Source organism: Mauremys mutica, chromosome 1 (assembly GCF_020497125.1).
Source record: "Mauremys mutica isolate MM-2020 ecotype Southern chromosome 1, ASM2049712v1, whole genome shotgun sequence".
NCBI classification, from domain to species: Eukaryota; Metazoa; Chordata; order Testudines; family Geoemydidae; genus Mauremys; species Mauremys mutica.
The window spans coordinates 122,455,097-122,471,742 of NC_059072.1; the positions used below are offsets into that span (position 1 = coordinate 122,455,097).

At 41.8% G+C, this 16,646-nt stretch overlaps 1 protein-coding gene across 4 annotated transcripts in view; it reads right to left on the reverse strand.

Moving 5' to 3' along the window:
* LMNTD1 (lamin tail domain containing 1) overlaps positions 1-16,646 on the reverse strand; it is a 295,944-nt gene that overhangs the window by 46,010 nt on the left and 233,288 nt on the right. For all 4 annotated transcript variants that reach the window (XM_044998334.1, XM_044998324.1, XM_044998355.1 and 1 more), the window contains 5 exons: positions 13,887-14,100; positions 9,190-9,376; positions 8,038-8,157; positions 6,479-6,696; positions 5,221-5,393 (listed from right to left, as the gene is read on the reverse strand). In XM_044998334.1, coding sequence (XP_044854269.1) covers positions 5,221-5,393; positions 6,479-6,696; positions 8,038-8,157; positions 9,190-9,376; positions 13,887-14,100 — 912 coding nt within the window. The remainder of the gene's footprint in view (positions 1-5,220; positions 5,394-6,478; positions 6,697-8,037; positions 8,158-9,189; positions 9,377-13,886; positions 14,101-16,646) is intronic.

A 16,646-nucleotide genomic window follows, 5' to 3' on the forward strand; every position in this document is an offset into this window, starting at 1 on the left:
TCACTGTTGTTGCAGTCTACAATCTTCCACACATTCCCTATCAGAAATTGGGTCTGGTAGGAAGAAGCAAGTTTTTCACTTTATTTAGCTGAAGTTTCAACCTGAATTTCGTCGGTGTCCTCAATCTTTGGTCTGAGGCTGATCTCAGAGCCTGACAATATCCATGCTTTCTCTCCAGAGAATTAGCTTTTTAATGATCCCATGTTTCTGCAAGACATGCACAACACTTGTAAGTCTGATCGCTTGATGATTTCATAAAGTGGCACTTTCTTGTTATCATCCAAGAGCAGAGTTTTGTGGACTTTATTCCATAACTCCATAGTATGCTTTGGTCACAGCTGGCATGCTATATCAGAAGGCAGGAAAATACATTATATTGAGCCATCCCTACTCATGGTATCTCAAGTATCAGGTTGCACTGCCAAGTTATCCAGGAGCAGAATTGCTTTTCAGAGGCAAACCTTGCACTTGCAAGCAGAGTTTCAACACAGAGATCAACTTGTAAGAGGGCAATGAGTGTGCCATTTGTTCAGATGCTCCTCTGATACTTATAGTGGACCAGTCTGTTTCAACATATTCATGTGAGAGAAGCACTCTCTAGATCTCTCTGTCAGCAGGAGACAGAGTGTGTGCGTGCCAAATCCCAGAATAGTGACAACTTTTTACTAGGTAAGCGACACCAATAAACACCAAGAAGCCTGTTTTATTGTCATTCTAAATTGGCTCATGTGACAGACCATTATAGACATTCCATTGTATGGCACAGCCTAGCAACCTCATCAGCTGCTCTCATCTGTTCCCTGTACAATTTCAGCCACTTCTTTCCATGTCTTTTTAAGACATGATTGCTGGTTCCTGATCATTCAGCTTCTAGCAAAATTTAAGTGCTTTCTTTTTAAGCAGGGGTCCTGAAAGAGCAGCTTCCTTCTTCCCTCTCATCAAAACCAAAGATAAATCTTTGAATCACTCTCAGCATCATTTACTATTCATAATTTTATTTCCTTTGATCCCGGGGAGGAATCATAGGGCTAGAACAGAGCTGTGCTGTTTTACATCAGCTGAGGATCTGGCCCAAAGTCTGCATTTTTTCTTAATTTCTGTATTTTTGAACTTCTTATGCCATACTTAATGTTCAGAATTTTCCCAAGGCTTTCCACTATCTTGAGTTTCCAAGATAGGATCAAAGGACCTTGCTTTTTCTGGCACACCAAGGACACATAAATACAAATGGTTGCAGTCCCTTATAAACAGTAAGTAATAAACATACTCGACATTTTAAAAATGGACAGACTGGTAATTTGCTTGGCAGGCAGGTAGACACACTGGCAGGTCATTAGATAATGAGGTTGAGATGGCGGAATTTAGAAAATCAGGATTCTATTGTATTTGCAAAATAACTGTACAGCCTCCCTCCCCCGCCTAATAAATGAAATTCCATGTTTTTTTATAGTGTGCTTCCAGAATGGCTATTTTTAAATTTATGGGGCTCTGCCTTCCTCAGCACCACAGTGAGATTGTGTGTTTGAATTCTGGGTGATTGGCTTAAAAGAAGATGGGACAGTTTCTGTATTTCTTCATGTGAAGAGACAGTTTATGATTTTGAAGGTTGGAAGTCTGTCCACAAGGAATTAGAGATGACAGAGAAAGCAGGCTTTCCAAATGCAAGTTAAGGTGCAGCGTGGCTGTCAGTCATATTGAGAGACATTTTGGAGAAATTGGGGTGCTGTAATTTGTGACTTGATGCTGACAGGAATGTTTGATTGATCTGGTGTAGTTAGTTGATCTATCTGAGAAAAGAATAAAGTTTCTTTCCCTGTGCTGTTGCCATAATTACTTGTTTAACCTTTACACTGTCATCATATATGCCCCTAGTACAGTTTATTCCAAAAGTGCAACAGCGTGTTTATATAACCTCATTTACAAGGGCACATTTTATCACACAGCCCTGTCCGCCACATGTCAGCATCCTACAATAAAAGATATGGGTATGATTCTGCAACCGTTACTCGTTTTAACTAGAACTTCCACTGACTCCAAAAGTCACTGGGACAGCTCATGAAAGTAAGTGCTCCTCCAAGTAAGTGAGGGGTGGAAAACTGAGCCCTATGTATTTGTGACAAAAAGACAGAAGGGGAAAAATAACCGGGAATAAAAAATGATCTTGCTTCACTTCATAAAGATGAGGAGGGTGGCTCCTTTTTAGAGAAAACGTGTGCTAAATCCTCCCCTCCCTTCCTACCCCTCATTCTCCATTTGCCACTGAATGTTTAATTAGTGTTTCTCAGCAACTGGAGACGTGAAAAAATTCTGATTGACAAAACTTCTTGTGTTTGGCTGAGACTTCAAAGTGCTTGATTTCAATGCATGCCCTGGCTATTTGTAAACCCATTGAAAACTTCACAGCTTAATATTTTGATTTAGAGTGAAATTCAGCAGCAGCAACAACAAAATAAGGAACCAGTGTGGCACTTTTCTGGGGAACAAGGGAGATACATTGAACTGTGAGATAAAACTGAAATATAAAGGAAGTCCCTTTGGAACTTGTGAGCTGTGTCAGTAGCTGCTTCCCTGTCCCACAGGGGAGGCTGAAGGGAAAGAGGGGACACTTCGTGCATCAAGTATAGAGGAATATAATTAGGCAGGTCAACGGTATAAGCAGGAAATACATTATTCCTCAGTCAAATAAAGCAAGTTAGAGTTGAAGTGACAAAATTTGCAGTTGACACAAAATTATTTAGGTGGGTCAATGTTAGAGATAATTGTGAGGAACTTCAGAAGGAGCTAACAAAGCTAGGTGAAAGGACAGCATGATGGCTGATGAAATTTGATGCTGATAAATGAACATTTCAAGGAATAACTATTCATATACCTTACTGTATGGTAACTGTACTGTACTGTATATTAACCGTACTGTATATTAACCATAACCATTCAGGGACAAGACCTGGATGTCATTGTGGACAGCTCAATGAAACCTCTGTTCCATGTGCAGTGTCAGTCAAAAAGGGAAAATGTTAGGTTGCATAAGAAACAGGACGTAAGATAATATTGAAAATATTTGCACAATGTCACTGTGCAAATCTCTGGTACACCCTCCCCTGGAGTACTGTGCTGTTATTATTATTAATATCTCAAAAAGGATGTAGCACATATAGAAGTGATTCAGAGATTGGTGACAACATTTATTAGCTATATGGAAAAAACTTCCATGTGAAGAGTGACTGAAAAAACGATTGAGTTTAGAGAAGCGACGAGGAAGAGGGGACACAATAGACATATACAAAATGATGAATGGTATCTAGAAAGGAAATGGGGCATTCCTTTTTACTCTTCCGCCAAAACAAGTACAAGGGGACATTCAAGGAAACTGCAAGGCAACAAATTTGAAACTGATAAAAGAAAAGACATTTGTATACATTATTATTGTATTCCTAGTACAGTAGCATCTAGGACCAGGGTCCCTTTGTACTAGGCATATTACATACATACAATAAAGAGACAGTCCCTGCCTCAAAGAGCTTATGTTTTTTATAAACACAATTAGCCTGTGGAACCCATTGCTAAGATATCATTGAGGCCAAGATCTTCGCAGGATTTTTTTAAAAGCACCAGATGTTTATATGTATCATGAAAACCGTCAGACTGTAAGCTCTTTGGAGCAGGGACCATAATGTTGTTCAGTGTTTGTTCAGCACCCTAGCACAATGGCTTTAAAAATCTCAGGTGAAGCCTTCACCACTACCACTGGGAAACTACATTACAGACTACTAGAGCTCTTTGGTAAGAAACATTCAGCCTAGAACTTCCTGTCCTAAATTTGGTCCCATTCCTCCTAGCTATATTATCGGGGACCATGTCAGACACTTCTTCTCCCTCCTTGGTGTTTTTATCTTTCCAAACATTTGGCAGTTATGTCTGTCCCTTGGTTGTCAAACATATTTACTTCTGTGACAGATATAGGGATTTTCTGCAATATCTTTGGGAGATCTTACTGTATTAATTGTATGTATCACTGCGGGCCATGGAGTGTATGTAATTCAGTAGGTGAGGCTGACCAGGAATTAAGAACAGCGGGAGCAGGCAGAGCGATTAGGCAAATTCACTCAGCATGCACCAGCTCTGAAGAGGTACTACCACCTGTACAGACTTGCATAAACTGATTCAAACTGGATTCTCTAGAGACCAGCAGACAAAGACTCAGGGCCTGCTTTCTGATCCAGCAAACGGACAGGACCATCTGTCCAAGGTAGGCCCAAATACTTCCTGGGAAGAGTTGGAAGGACTTGATCTATTCATGGGCGTCCTTGTTCTGAGTCAAGGTGGTTATGAACTTGTAACAACAGAAAAATCCCTATCTGGGGTCTGAACGACTGTTTACCTGTCAGAGCCCTTGTTGGAGTGAGGGGTGATCTCTTGCAAACTTATTAGAATGTATATAGATTTTTTTGTTTTTAATATCTTTTCTGTGTAATGCTTTTACCTTAAAAATAAATGTGCTTGCTTAGAAAGAGCTGTATGGTAACTTAACCGTGGGCCATTATGCTGTTTATAGCCTCTGAGGAGAAGGCAAAGCAGGTGTGCTGACTAGCTGGGCTATTCACAGTGTAGGCAGGAAACTATGCAGCCTGGAAAAACCCCATCAGGAGAGGAGGCGAGAGAAAGGTATGTCTCTACTTAAGAGATGTGATGGCTGGGGAGGCCGGAAGCCTAAGAGTGGATGCCTTTGCTGTACCACAGAGGGGGAAATACAGATGCAGTTGCCCTCAACTGTGACAACTTCTTAATCTTTCCTCATAAATCAGTCTCTTCATAGTCTTAATTACTTTGGCGCTTTTGTCTGAATTCCTTCCAGTCTGTCAATAACTTCCTGGGTTGAAATACCAGAGTTAAACACGGGATACTCACCAATGCCTAATTAACAACTCACAGTCAATACAAGTGTCTCTCTCTCTCACTGAATCTTGGTATTATGATTTTCTAAAAAGAGTCAATCCTAACTGCAAACAACTCATATCAAAAACAACAACAACAAACTCATGTAATGCTTATTTTTAAAAATCTATACATGCAGGATAAGTGTATGATATGAGTGATAACACATATACATTACTACTGCAGAACTACTGATCTTTTTCTTCCAGCAAATTTCAAAAAATTTCTGCCTATTGAAAACGATATCTTGCATCCTGAACCTTCTACAAGCACTGCTCTCTAACTCACCTGGTGCTGGGTCAGGTTTTGCTGACTGACACCTGGACTGCCTGCATAGACTGCTGCCATCATTGCCCATGGTTAATGGTCTGAGCAGAGAAAAGTGAGGGTGCGTGGGAGAGGCTGGACTTCGGCACCAAGAATTCTGAGTAGGGAACAGGGTTGCTGGGATCCTTTTTTCTCTGTAAACAGAAATACAAATTATTGTATTCTGTATATTGTATTTCTTAATATATATGTATAGTACACATATATTTTATATAACTTGTATTATAGGTGGAGCAGTAGCAGCATCTATATTAAGGCTGTCTAACACTTTATTATAATCCCTTATTTACAGTTGTTCATAATTTTGCCAAACTTTAACACTTTGGGCTGAAATTTTCCATACTGACTCTTTGATTCAGGTCGAATTTCTTTGGAAATTTAAGCAAAACCTGTTCAACCATTTCCAAGAACAAGGCTAGTGGACACTAGTTAGTTTGGCCAATGTTAAAATTTTTTGAACTGTCTTTTGAATAACTCTAGCCACAGCTTGGAGCAGAAGGTTGAAATTTAGCAGAGGAATACTCCTGGGGGCAGAGAGGGGCCTTTTACTGTCCTCATTAAAAAATCTGCCCAGGTTTGATCAAATTATAAGCCACAGAAAATTGCAATTGGCATATGTGCAGTAGAACACATTTAACCCTTATCCTTCGGATTTCAAAACACTTCAAGTGTATTGCACATGTTCCCATTCTTCAGTGAGCATGCTGCAAGGATCCAACAACTAAATGTCTGCCTATGCTGCTTTTCTCCTTCAAAATACCCTATGGTCTAGATTAAGATGCATTGCGCTGGAGCAGGAAACTATGAGTTTTAGATCCACCTTTTTCACAAACTAGTGTGAATAATTCTATGAACATCACAACCTTTAGACTATAAGCTCTTTGAGGCAGTGAATGTGTCTTTTCTGTCTGGATGTTGCCTAGCACACTTCTGTGTGCTCAGTGAGTGAATAATATATAATGAACTCAGGATTTCTTGCAAAATGTCCCATTACTTCATTGACTGAGACTGTTGCTCTCTTGCATGGAACCTAAAATAAAGTTTGGGTTGGATTTTGTTTGAAGGTTCGGGTCAGTTCTTATTTTATCCTGCCCATTTCACCCAAACCTAGTAACAACTTTCTTTGCAAGATGCACATTTTAAAAACTTTACTTCCACAGCCAGCCAGGAATAGTGCTATATTATAATGATGGAGTACAGTCAATAGCTGGATGGTTACCTTTTAATGAAAACCGGTCCTCTTTCCTCTGTTTGACCTTGGACACCCCCTTCCTGTTCTGTATCAATTATCACAGACTCTGGTTCCTTTTCCCATTCATCTCTTTGCATTTCTGATGGTATAATTGGCTTTTTGCTGCTCTTAAGGTATTCATCATCTTCTTGCACTTTCCATCCTTGCTTTCTGTTCCAGTGAATAGGTGTGTACCAAGCAACAGCCTGAAGAAAAACACGCCACTCATTCAGTTACTTCATTTAACCATCAAGTTTATTGTTTCTGTTACACAAGGAATAGTGTGTGTGGGGATGGGGGAGGAAAGAGGCGAGGAGGCATGGGAGGTAAAGGTTCTATGATCTTTTCAAGATGTCTATATTCAAGGGTGTGAGCCAGAGAATAATGGCAAGGCATCAAATCACAGCCATTGATTTGATCTTTAAAATCCATTTTCAGTTCTTAAAATTATAGGATGGAATCATACTGTAACAGCTTTGCAATTCAATGGCTTGACTTAAATTAAACAGACATATTAATGCAATGGCAAGTTTGGCCAAAGTAAGGAAGAAGAGAGGGGAAACCGGTATAAAAGTCTGAATAAAAAACAGATTGTATCAAGTAAATTAGATTAATACAGTATAAGGGAGACTGGATAGTTTGAGGAAATTGGTCTCCAGGTCACTGGTTCAAGTCTGGCTCAGGCTAGAAATGGCCAAAAAATCATTGCCACTAGATTACTTTTAGGATATGTCCACACAGCAAAGAAAAACCTGCAGCTAGCCCATGCCAGCCAACTCGGGCTCATGGGGCTCGGGCTGTGGGGCTGTCTCATTGCTGGGTAGACGTCTGGGCTCGGGCTGGAGCCCGGGCTCTGGGATCCTGCAGGATGGGAGGCTCCCAGAATGTGGACTCCAGCCTGAGCCTAAGCCCAGGTCTGAAGAAAACTTGCACTGCCGGGACCCATGTTGTACCTGTTCTATGCACAGTAGACCTTCATACTGCCAGGCTGTCTATCAAGCCCCTTTCTTTAGTCCTCAAGGTCTCAGAAATTAACTTGTAAACTCAAGCAAGGTTCACAGCCAGGATTTACCCACATTATTTAATTTGCTCAGTTAGGGTTCATGGGCTCGATCCTGCAAAGTGCTCAGTACTGAGGCCCTGATCCAGCTAAGCACTTATGCTCGTTTACCTTTAAGCACATGAATAGACCCATTACTGTCAACAGGATCTAGCACCATATAGTCAAGTCCAGACTTCAAAAAGGTACGGAGTGGGTGACACTGGGGGAAAGCCTTTGTCCAGTCCCACTTGCAAAGCACAAGTATTCAATGCTACATATTCAATGTACCCGGAACGTTGGGTTTGTTAAACTTCAAGACTCCACATACCAGTACACCTGCTCATTGGCATTTTCTTGGGTTATTTACTTGCCAAAACTCTGCATGCCATTGCTACTCTTTACAATTATCCTTACATCCGGCCATCCTTTTAAGAAGGATGAGTAGAAGAATTTAGCAATTCTATTAATTACATGACAAACAGCTCATAAGAATCAGAACACTCACTTGACCATTAGGTTCACAAAGAATGGTAGTGCACTCTGGGCCTGTTTGAAACCTATCTTGCTCCTTCCAAAGGAAATCTGATGGAGGTTTATGAGGCACTTTAGCATCTGCTGTCCATACCTGCAACAGTCCAAAGGAAGCAATCAGATATAAAGAGGATGGTCCTTGGATGTTTATGAAGTGTGAAGCAGCAGGTTTCCCTCTCTCAAGGCTTTTCTCCATGAAATAAAAGCTGAAGGAACTGCATTTCAAGAACTGTAGCAACGGCTTGATTATATTTATTGTCATGAAGTCCTGCTCTAGTGGATTAATAGAGATAATTATGAGGGCATAGTTTTCAGGCACTAATATTAGGTTTTGGGGGATTTTTAGCCAATATTGCTGAGGGTCAGATTAACAGTAGGTGATTTCTTTTTGTTTATTCTGGGTATTTTAATAGGCCTGCAATATAGACCTTTACAATCCCAGTCCACGATTGATTCTGGAGCCTCCTAGTGTGGGAACAGGCAGTTCCAGTTGGGCAACAGTAATTTTTTCTCCTTCAGTTTTATACAGATGTTAACAACATCTCTGCATCATGCTCTGCAAACTGGATGCAATTATCGCACTGTTTGTGGCCTTGATCACAATCATAGCAGCAACAGGAACCACGATGAAAACATCTTTCTTGTGTAAAATGATCCCAATTTACTTTTGCAAGCAGCATTCTAAAGAATTGACCTTCAGATCCAGGGTTTCAGTTCAGACCAATTTCTTTGTACTGAAAATTATGTTGCAGTATGGAGAGATCTTACAGAAGCAATGCTTAGAGGGGAGAGTGGGAAATGGGGAAGATTCTTTATGATATCAGGCCAGAATCTTCAAACTTTCTGCAGAATTTTGAAAGTTGGGCTCCTAAATCCACATTTAGGCACCTAAATAAAAGTGCCCTGATTTTCAAAGGTGCTGAGCTCTAGCAGCTCCCATTGAGTTCAGTGGGATTTGTGAGTGCGCAGACTTCTGAAAATATGGATTTATGAGCCTAACTTCAAGCATTTTAGCTTTGAAAATTTGACCTTGTATTACAGTGGATGAGGAGCAGCTGAGTTATGGAAGGTAAATTCTTAGCTATCCGCTCGGTGTTCATTTGGCATATTCCTCCTCCGTACTCACGGTTACAGTAGAATTGGCCTTCATTCTGATCCTCGGTGGGAATTTGAATACTGTTACTGGATGGCCGTTGACATTTTGCTGGAGTGTATACTCCCCAATGCCCTCCTCTTTATCCGGGGAACAGTTAAGGATCTTCACAAAATGACCACCTGAATGAACTTCTGCAATTTTTAAGTTGCCAATAGCACTAAATAATAAAAGTAGAATTAAAGGTTTAAAAGCATTTCACAAACAAAATACACATGCCTTTAACTATAACAGCCTGCCCTGATGTCTGCATAATAAACATACTGTATGCAGACTATTTACAATAGTAATAATCTGCACTTTACATAGACCCTTTCATCTGAAAAACTCAGTTATATGCTTTACATATATCGACACATACTAGCTATCTTACATCTTTTTGGGCCCGCATTACCATCAGAAATTAATTGTTACATTTTAAAAAAAGGAATCATCATTACAGTTTGCTATTTGCATTTTCGAAATGTATGTCGGTTAATATTTTTAAGGCTGACCACACAATCTGGCCATTAAAATTCATGGGAGTTGTGTGGCTAAATCCCCTTGTCAGTTATGAAAATTTCAGTCATTGACTTCATCTATGTATTTTCTCCCTCCTTTCCTTTCTCCTTTCTTGATGTCCATCTGTCCTTCATTTTTATTTTCCTTTGTGGAGGAAAGGGAAGCTGTACCATTAACCAATGTCCAAGAGACACCATGTTAAAACAATTAAGACCTATTCTCTCTTTCGTTTCAGACACGTAGCAAACAAGGATCTGTGATTTATCTGCAGAAAGCAGAGGAACTCCTCGAGTGAGCAGATGAACACTTTATCTTCGGCAAGCACTGGAAATTAAATTTCTCTCTGGAGCGGTCCTCTTCTAAGCAACTTACATGTCAAGAAAGCTCTTTTTTAAAAACACAGTTCTGGACTATAATGCTCATTACTGGTCTTATCATACAAGTTGTGAAAGAAGTCTGAGGAATCATCCAATTTTCCATGCGACATCCACGGTGATTTAGTTAATTGTTTAGCCCTTGTTGTAATCTCTTTTCTGTGTCTCTTGTCTGTGTAATGTCTTTGCCCTGGCTCTGCATCCCTTCTTCTGTTTTGCTGATAAGTCTAATATGTAGGTGTTTGTGCCTGTATTCAAGCCTGGCCCTACTGCACAGATAGATATGGGTCTGCGTAAGGTGGCAAAATAATAATTGGTGAGTGGCAAAAACCACTCACCCACCCAAAAATTCATTCATGCTGCACATGACTGCGAGGCTGCCTGCAGTCTGCAGCACCTAGTGACAGACATGAAGGCTGGGGGGAGAGAGCTGTCTCTGATCTGCCCCAACAGAAACTAAGAATACATGCTTACTGAGCACAATCCTGTGCTACGCAGCATGTAGGAAAACCTCCCTTCCTTTCCCTTTGCTGCATCTTTGGGCCCTCTGTTGAGTCCCTTCTCTCTCTGGGCAAAGAACATGCATACAAGTCTGTTTGCTCCTCCCATCAGCAGCGGGAGTCCTTTATGGAGCTTCCCATAGGAAAAAAAAGCCTGATTCTCTACGGTACCTTGCACTGTGAATCATGATTTAATCTGATGCAAAGCTAGTGTAAAATGCTGCCCTTCTGGTCTGGTACCATTCATCATTATTATTTAGTTGTATAACCATAGTGCCTAGGAGCCCTAATTATGGACCATTGTGGTAAGGGCTGTACAAACACAGAATGAGAAGATGTTCTCTGTGTTCTCACACTTGGCACAGGTGTAGATGATGACAAGTTGTGTGGCCAAAAAGACTTCAGTTGCAACATGAGGATAAGAAGGCTAAGCCATATTGCCTCCCCATGAGAAAATTTGCTATAAGTGCCTCCCATTCCATCAAAGAGATGCTGCTTCTGGAGGAAACTGGGGCCATGTGAAGAAACAAAAGAAAACTCTGGATACCAGGACCTATGGGGTAGCCCCCCCCAAAAAAGAGAGTTTTGAGCAGGCCAGTGGCAGAGCGACCATCTGGACTAGGCAGGAAGTGGGACAGAAATATGAAGTTGGGCAGGAGAATCAAGAGGGACATGTGGACTGGCTGTGTGCTTGAGGTATGGTAAGAAATGGGGGACTGGAAGGACAGATGTTAAGGGTAGGATTTGGAAATTAGAGAGCGGGGGGCAAAAAGCATTAGGTGTATCATAAGGAACATGGGTACCAGTTGGTATCAGGTGCTTGAGGAAGACTTGTTTCTAGACAAGAATTGAATCTGGACTTAAAGGAACTTGGAGGTATAGGAAGGGTAAATAGGATAGGAGTGGGCTCAGAATCTGATGAAGGCCTTTCTGACACAAGAATGGTGACAAATCAAGAAGCGGGGGATAGGAAATGGAACTGTTGGGTGATATGCCAATACAAAGCTTCCATCTCACTGGAGGATCTGGCCTTCTATTTTTAACTTAACAGTATCCCTTTAATAGAAAACATCCCACCTTTTTCTAAGCCCAGAAGTCTTAATGTTTGAAAAGAAAGATTTATGTTGGCACAATTATTATGACAGGAGAAATATAGGATGAAAGGTTTATTTACATGGATGCAAATAAAGGCCTATACATTTATTTGCCAGTGAATTTAGCTCTAGGTGCAGAACGGGGCAGAAATGGACTGGGGGGCAGTATAAATACTGAAATTTGTCTAGGATTGCAAAATACACCTCTACCCCGACATAATGCTGTCCTCGGGAGCCAAAAAATCTTACTGCGTTATAAGTGAAACTGTGTTATATCGAACTTGCTTTGATCCACTGGAGTGCACAGCCCCCCCAGGAGCACTGCTTTACTGCGTTATATCCAAATTCATGTTATATCGGGTCGCGTTATATCGGGGTAGAGGTGTACCCTGTATATATTAGTGTCAGATATGGGTCTGAGATAAAAATCAGGCTGGATCAAGAAACCAGGAGGTGAGTACCAGGACACAAGAGCAGGCAGCACTGGCTGAGCAGTCCAAAGCAGGGTGGAGCCCAGTTGTACAGATGATTTCCTGTTCCTCCTGGCTTAAGTAAGGGGAATGAGACAATCAGGAGCTCTGGTATTTCACCAATCAGGACCCATGGTGGAGCCTCCTAATTGAAGTAGGCTTCAAGGAGTCTAGCTGATGCCAATAAACCACTGGGTGGAGGGTTGGAGCGTGATGACCCCTTAGGAGCCCTGCAGATGTGGTTTCAAAACCTGTAGGTCATGATACTTAGGGTGAATTCCACCTCTGGGGCAGCTGTTATGCAGGACTGAGTCAGACCTCTACACTTTTGGTGACTTATCTTAAGCAAACCTGTGACGTTGCAGCCCATAATGCTTTATAGAAATATGCTTATGAGTGTAAATATGACATAACTTTGCAAAGGTTATGATTGACTGAATATATTCATCCTATTTGTATGCATGTATCATTTTTAGATCTGAAATTATAAGAGTTGGCTCTATGCTTGTATTTAAAGGTTTGCTGTAGGAAGCACATAAGACAGATTTGGTCAACATAGTGTGAAGGGGTTATTCAAGGAATTGGGACTACTTAACTAACAATGGACTTTGGGAGATGCAAATCCACATCTGAGCTTTTTTGGGAACGTTCAAACGAACATGGAAACAATGGCGTTGGCCTGCAAAAAGCTGAATCATTCAAAAACATGTGACTTGCCCAGGTGGCTAGAGACCCCATCTTGTGGCTGTGATGTTGAACAAGAGAGAGAATATAAAAGGTCCTGGAAGCCCCTCCATTTTGTCTTCAGACAAAAGATAGCTCAAAAGATAGCCTCTCCACACAAAAAAGAGATGCCTGAAAGAAACTGGAACAAAGGACAGTAACTATGGGGGTCTGAGTGGTTGCTGGACTCAGAGTAGGAAGGAGTCTAATCTGTCAAAGAAGCTTATTGGAACATCTCTGAGGGTGAGATTTACCTGCATTTATTTTCCTACTATATTAGGCTTAGACTTGCGTGTTTTATTTTATTTTGCCTGGTAACTTACTTTGCTCTATTATTGGAACCACTTAAATCCTACTTTTTATATTTAATAACATATCTTTTTACTTATTAATTAACCCAGAGCAAATAATTAATTCCTGGGGGAGCAAACAGCTGTACATCTCTCTCTATCCATGTTATAGAGAGCGGACAATTTATGAGTTTACCCTGTATAAGCTTTATACAGAGTAAAACGGATTTATCTGGGGTTTGGATCCCATTGGGAACTGGGTATCTGGGTGTTAGAGACAAGAGCATTTCTTCAGCTGTTTTCAGTTAAGCCTGCAGCTTTTGGGGGACTTGGTTCAGACCTGGGTCTGTGTTTCTAGCAGGCTAGTGTGTCTGGTTCAACAAGGCAGGATACTGAAGTCCCAAGCTGCCAGGGAAAATGGGCTTAGAGGTTGTCCCAGCACATCAAGTAGCAGTCCCAAGGGGGTCTCTGTGACCCAACCCATTACAAAGCCTTCAAACCTTTGACATTCTCCCATGTCTTGTGGATAATTGCTTGGCCTTTCACCAAGTGCTGTCTTACTGTTTACCTAATGGAGATATTACAGAGGGCTGTAAAGGCACACCATCTCGGCCCTTCAGAAATAAACTGAAAGGAAGTTCCCCATAAAAACACAATGACAAAGTCCTACTGCTAAAACAAATGAAGTCTTTAGACATCTGATGGCTTAACACAGCACCTGTGCCTGGCTGCAGAAGAGATGTAGTCTTCAGCGGCTGACGGTGTCCTTCCCTGTCTCTCCAAGGGTCTGGGATGTTGGGCATTCTTCTTCGGGTCAGCAAACAAAGAGCTGAAATAGTCCTGACCTTGTCCTAATGTATTCGTGTCAAGGCTGAGGGAGCTAGACCTAGAACAGGACCACTTTGGTGACTCGGTGTTAGTGCTGCCCTGAGCTGTTGAACGAACAAGAGAGACAGACAAGGAGTGATGTAAAAGATACAAAACGACCAAATAAAAAAGAACCCAATATTTTTCATCTTTTATTTTTGTAACAAAAATTGCATAATCTCATTTCCTTTCCCCTCCTTGAGTTGTTAATGTAAAACGGTGCCCAATGAACCTTTCGCAGGAAGCTTTAAACCTACGGCTATAAAATGGAACACAGCTGGCAAAGTGACTATTTTGTTAGTGACATGTCGATTTATTACCATGGAGAAATTATCTTGGGTAGCTAAAAAACAGTAAATTATGCCATTGGCAGTATAAATGTCATCCTGCAATTTCAGTGCTGCTATAAGGTGTAGCATCAGCTGTGAGTTGGTACTGAACATATTGAGCCTCTCTTCTGATTTACAGAATGAACGTGATAATATCCTCTCGTCCTCTTTGGACTTTTCTTTTTACTGTCTGTGCAAAAGACTCCAAAATGTGTGTCCATGCACCACCTGTGCACCCCTACTCTCGCTGAGACTTTAGGATCTGGGGCAGGGGAGAAGTGAATGCTGCTGGTGAACCCCTCTCTCACAAAGAGATCCCCTGGTCTGCCACCGAAGTCTCATAAAAAAGCAGCTTCCCCCCAGATCCTGTCAGTGCTTGTGACTCAGTGCTGCTTTTCAGAAATCCCCGAGTTCTGGATCCCAAAGAGATGCGTTGGGGTCGGGGATGCCCTGCCAGGTGGACTATCCCTATGCAGATCCTATCAGGTGCTGAGCAGCCTCAACTCTCATTGATTTCCATGGGAGTTAAAGGTTTTTATTACCTGAAAGGAAGTGCTCTGTACTCATGAGATCTGTCCCTTAGATGTCTAAAACTCAAACCCTTCTTGATTTGGCAAAATTACTGTGTCAGCGAGAGTAATAATGTTGCCCGAATTAGCTTCCCCATTGTATTAGGAATGCTGGCTCCAGTCAGGCATGCTGATTTGCTTTTTCCAATGGCATTTTCTGATTGTAAAAACAAGATGTTTGAGTTTCTATTTTCCCACCTTACAGTGCATCATACCAAAGCAGTGACACAGTGCAGGCCCCCATTTCAATATCTTGTTTGTAGTACTCTCCCTCGAGGGTCTCTGTGGTAGAGTTCAAATGAACCAGCAGTTCCAATAGCTGGGCAATGAAACAGGTCTCCTCGTCTTGGCAAGTGAAGAATTAGTTGCAGCCAAATGTAATAACATATGAGTAATAAGGAGGGTAAAAGCTACAGCACAGTGGCCTAAACAGAAAACCATGGCAGGTGTGCAGCTTAACTGAGTGTGAATTTTGCAGAGGATGAGTCTAACTAGGAGGCACAAAAGAATGGTGTTCAGGGATTTGCTGGAGAAGAAATGGGGCAAAGGCCAATGGGCTCCATAATTAGGAAGCTAGATGAGTTGTTGGATTCTGTTGCTCAGTGCTTGCTAGAGTCTCTGTTAGATCAAATATTCAGAGTGGCAGCAGAACGGGTAGCAGCAGAATGAGCAGACTGTGTTGAAGCTGGCTTTTAGTGATGTGTTAATAAGTCAGTTTGTTTCTTGGATCACATTGGTGGCGGCTTTTTCTGTGGTACTGAATAGTATAGGCTAAGGCTGGGGTTTTAAAAGGGGCCTAAGGGAGTTAGGCACTCAAATCCCACTGAAATCCAATGGGATTCATAGCCTAAAGTGAGGCACCTAGCCACAAGCCCTAAGTGTGGGAGGACGCAGAGTTGCACCTGAGGACGATGGAGGACACTGCCCCAGGGTCAGACACAGTCTTCCCTCATGCTACACTCTGTGAACAGGAAGTTCATTTGAATCAACCATTAGGCTAACATAGACTGCTTTCCCCAGCACGCTGGCTCCGCTCTGTAGGCTAGTGTGGTGGCTGGGCTGGGCCCCGGCCTTGGATCCTCCCTAGGATCCTACTCTCACCTCCCTTGAGGCAACAAGAATGAGCATAGCTGGGACCACTGTTATGCCACATTAGTAGAGGGAGGCTTCTTGTGCTTCCCTTGATCCTTGGTGTGGCTGAGCAAGGGCAGCGCACAATCTGACTTTATGTAAAATGTGCAGCTCGCAAATACACTGAGAAGGTGGAGGATCTGGAATCGGTATTTAAGTCATGGTGACCAGCCCAGAACGGACAAGGAGTCATAACTAGAGCTGGTCCAGCATTTTTCATCAAACATTTTTTTCCACAGAAAAATTTTGAATTTGCTGAAACTTATTCATTTTTTCATTGGGAAAATCAAAGCAATTTGTTTTGGTTTCAGGTCAACCCAAATTGAAACATTTTGGATTGCCACACTGAATCAAAACATTTCATTTCAGGTCAGTTTGACATTAATCTGCATCTGCCTAAATGGCCACAGTACCCTAAGGGAGTTATAGTTTGGGTGCCTCATGCTCCCATTTTTTCCTATGGGGTAGGCTCCCTGGTTGAACTACATCTCCCTTGAGGCACAGCTGTCTCCCCTCTTGTTGACCTGTCACCAGGCATCATGGGAGTCCTACATTCACCATGGATCATGGGAGATATAGCCT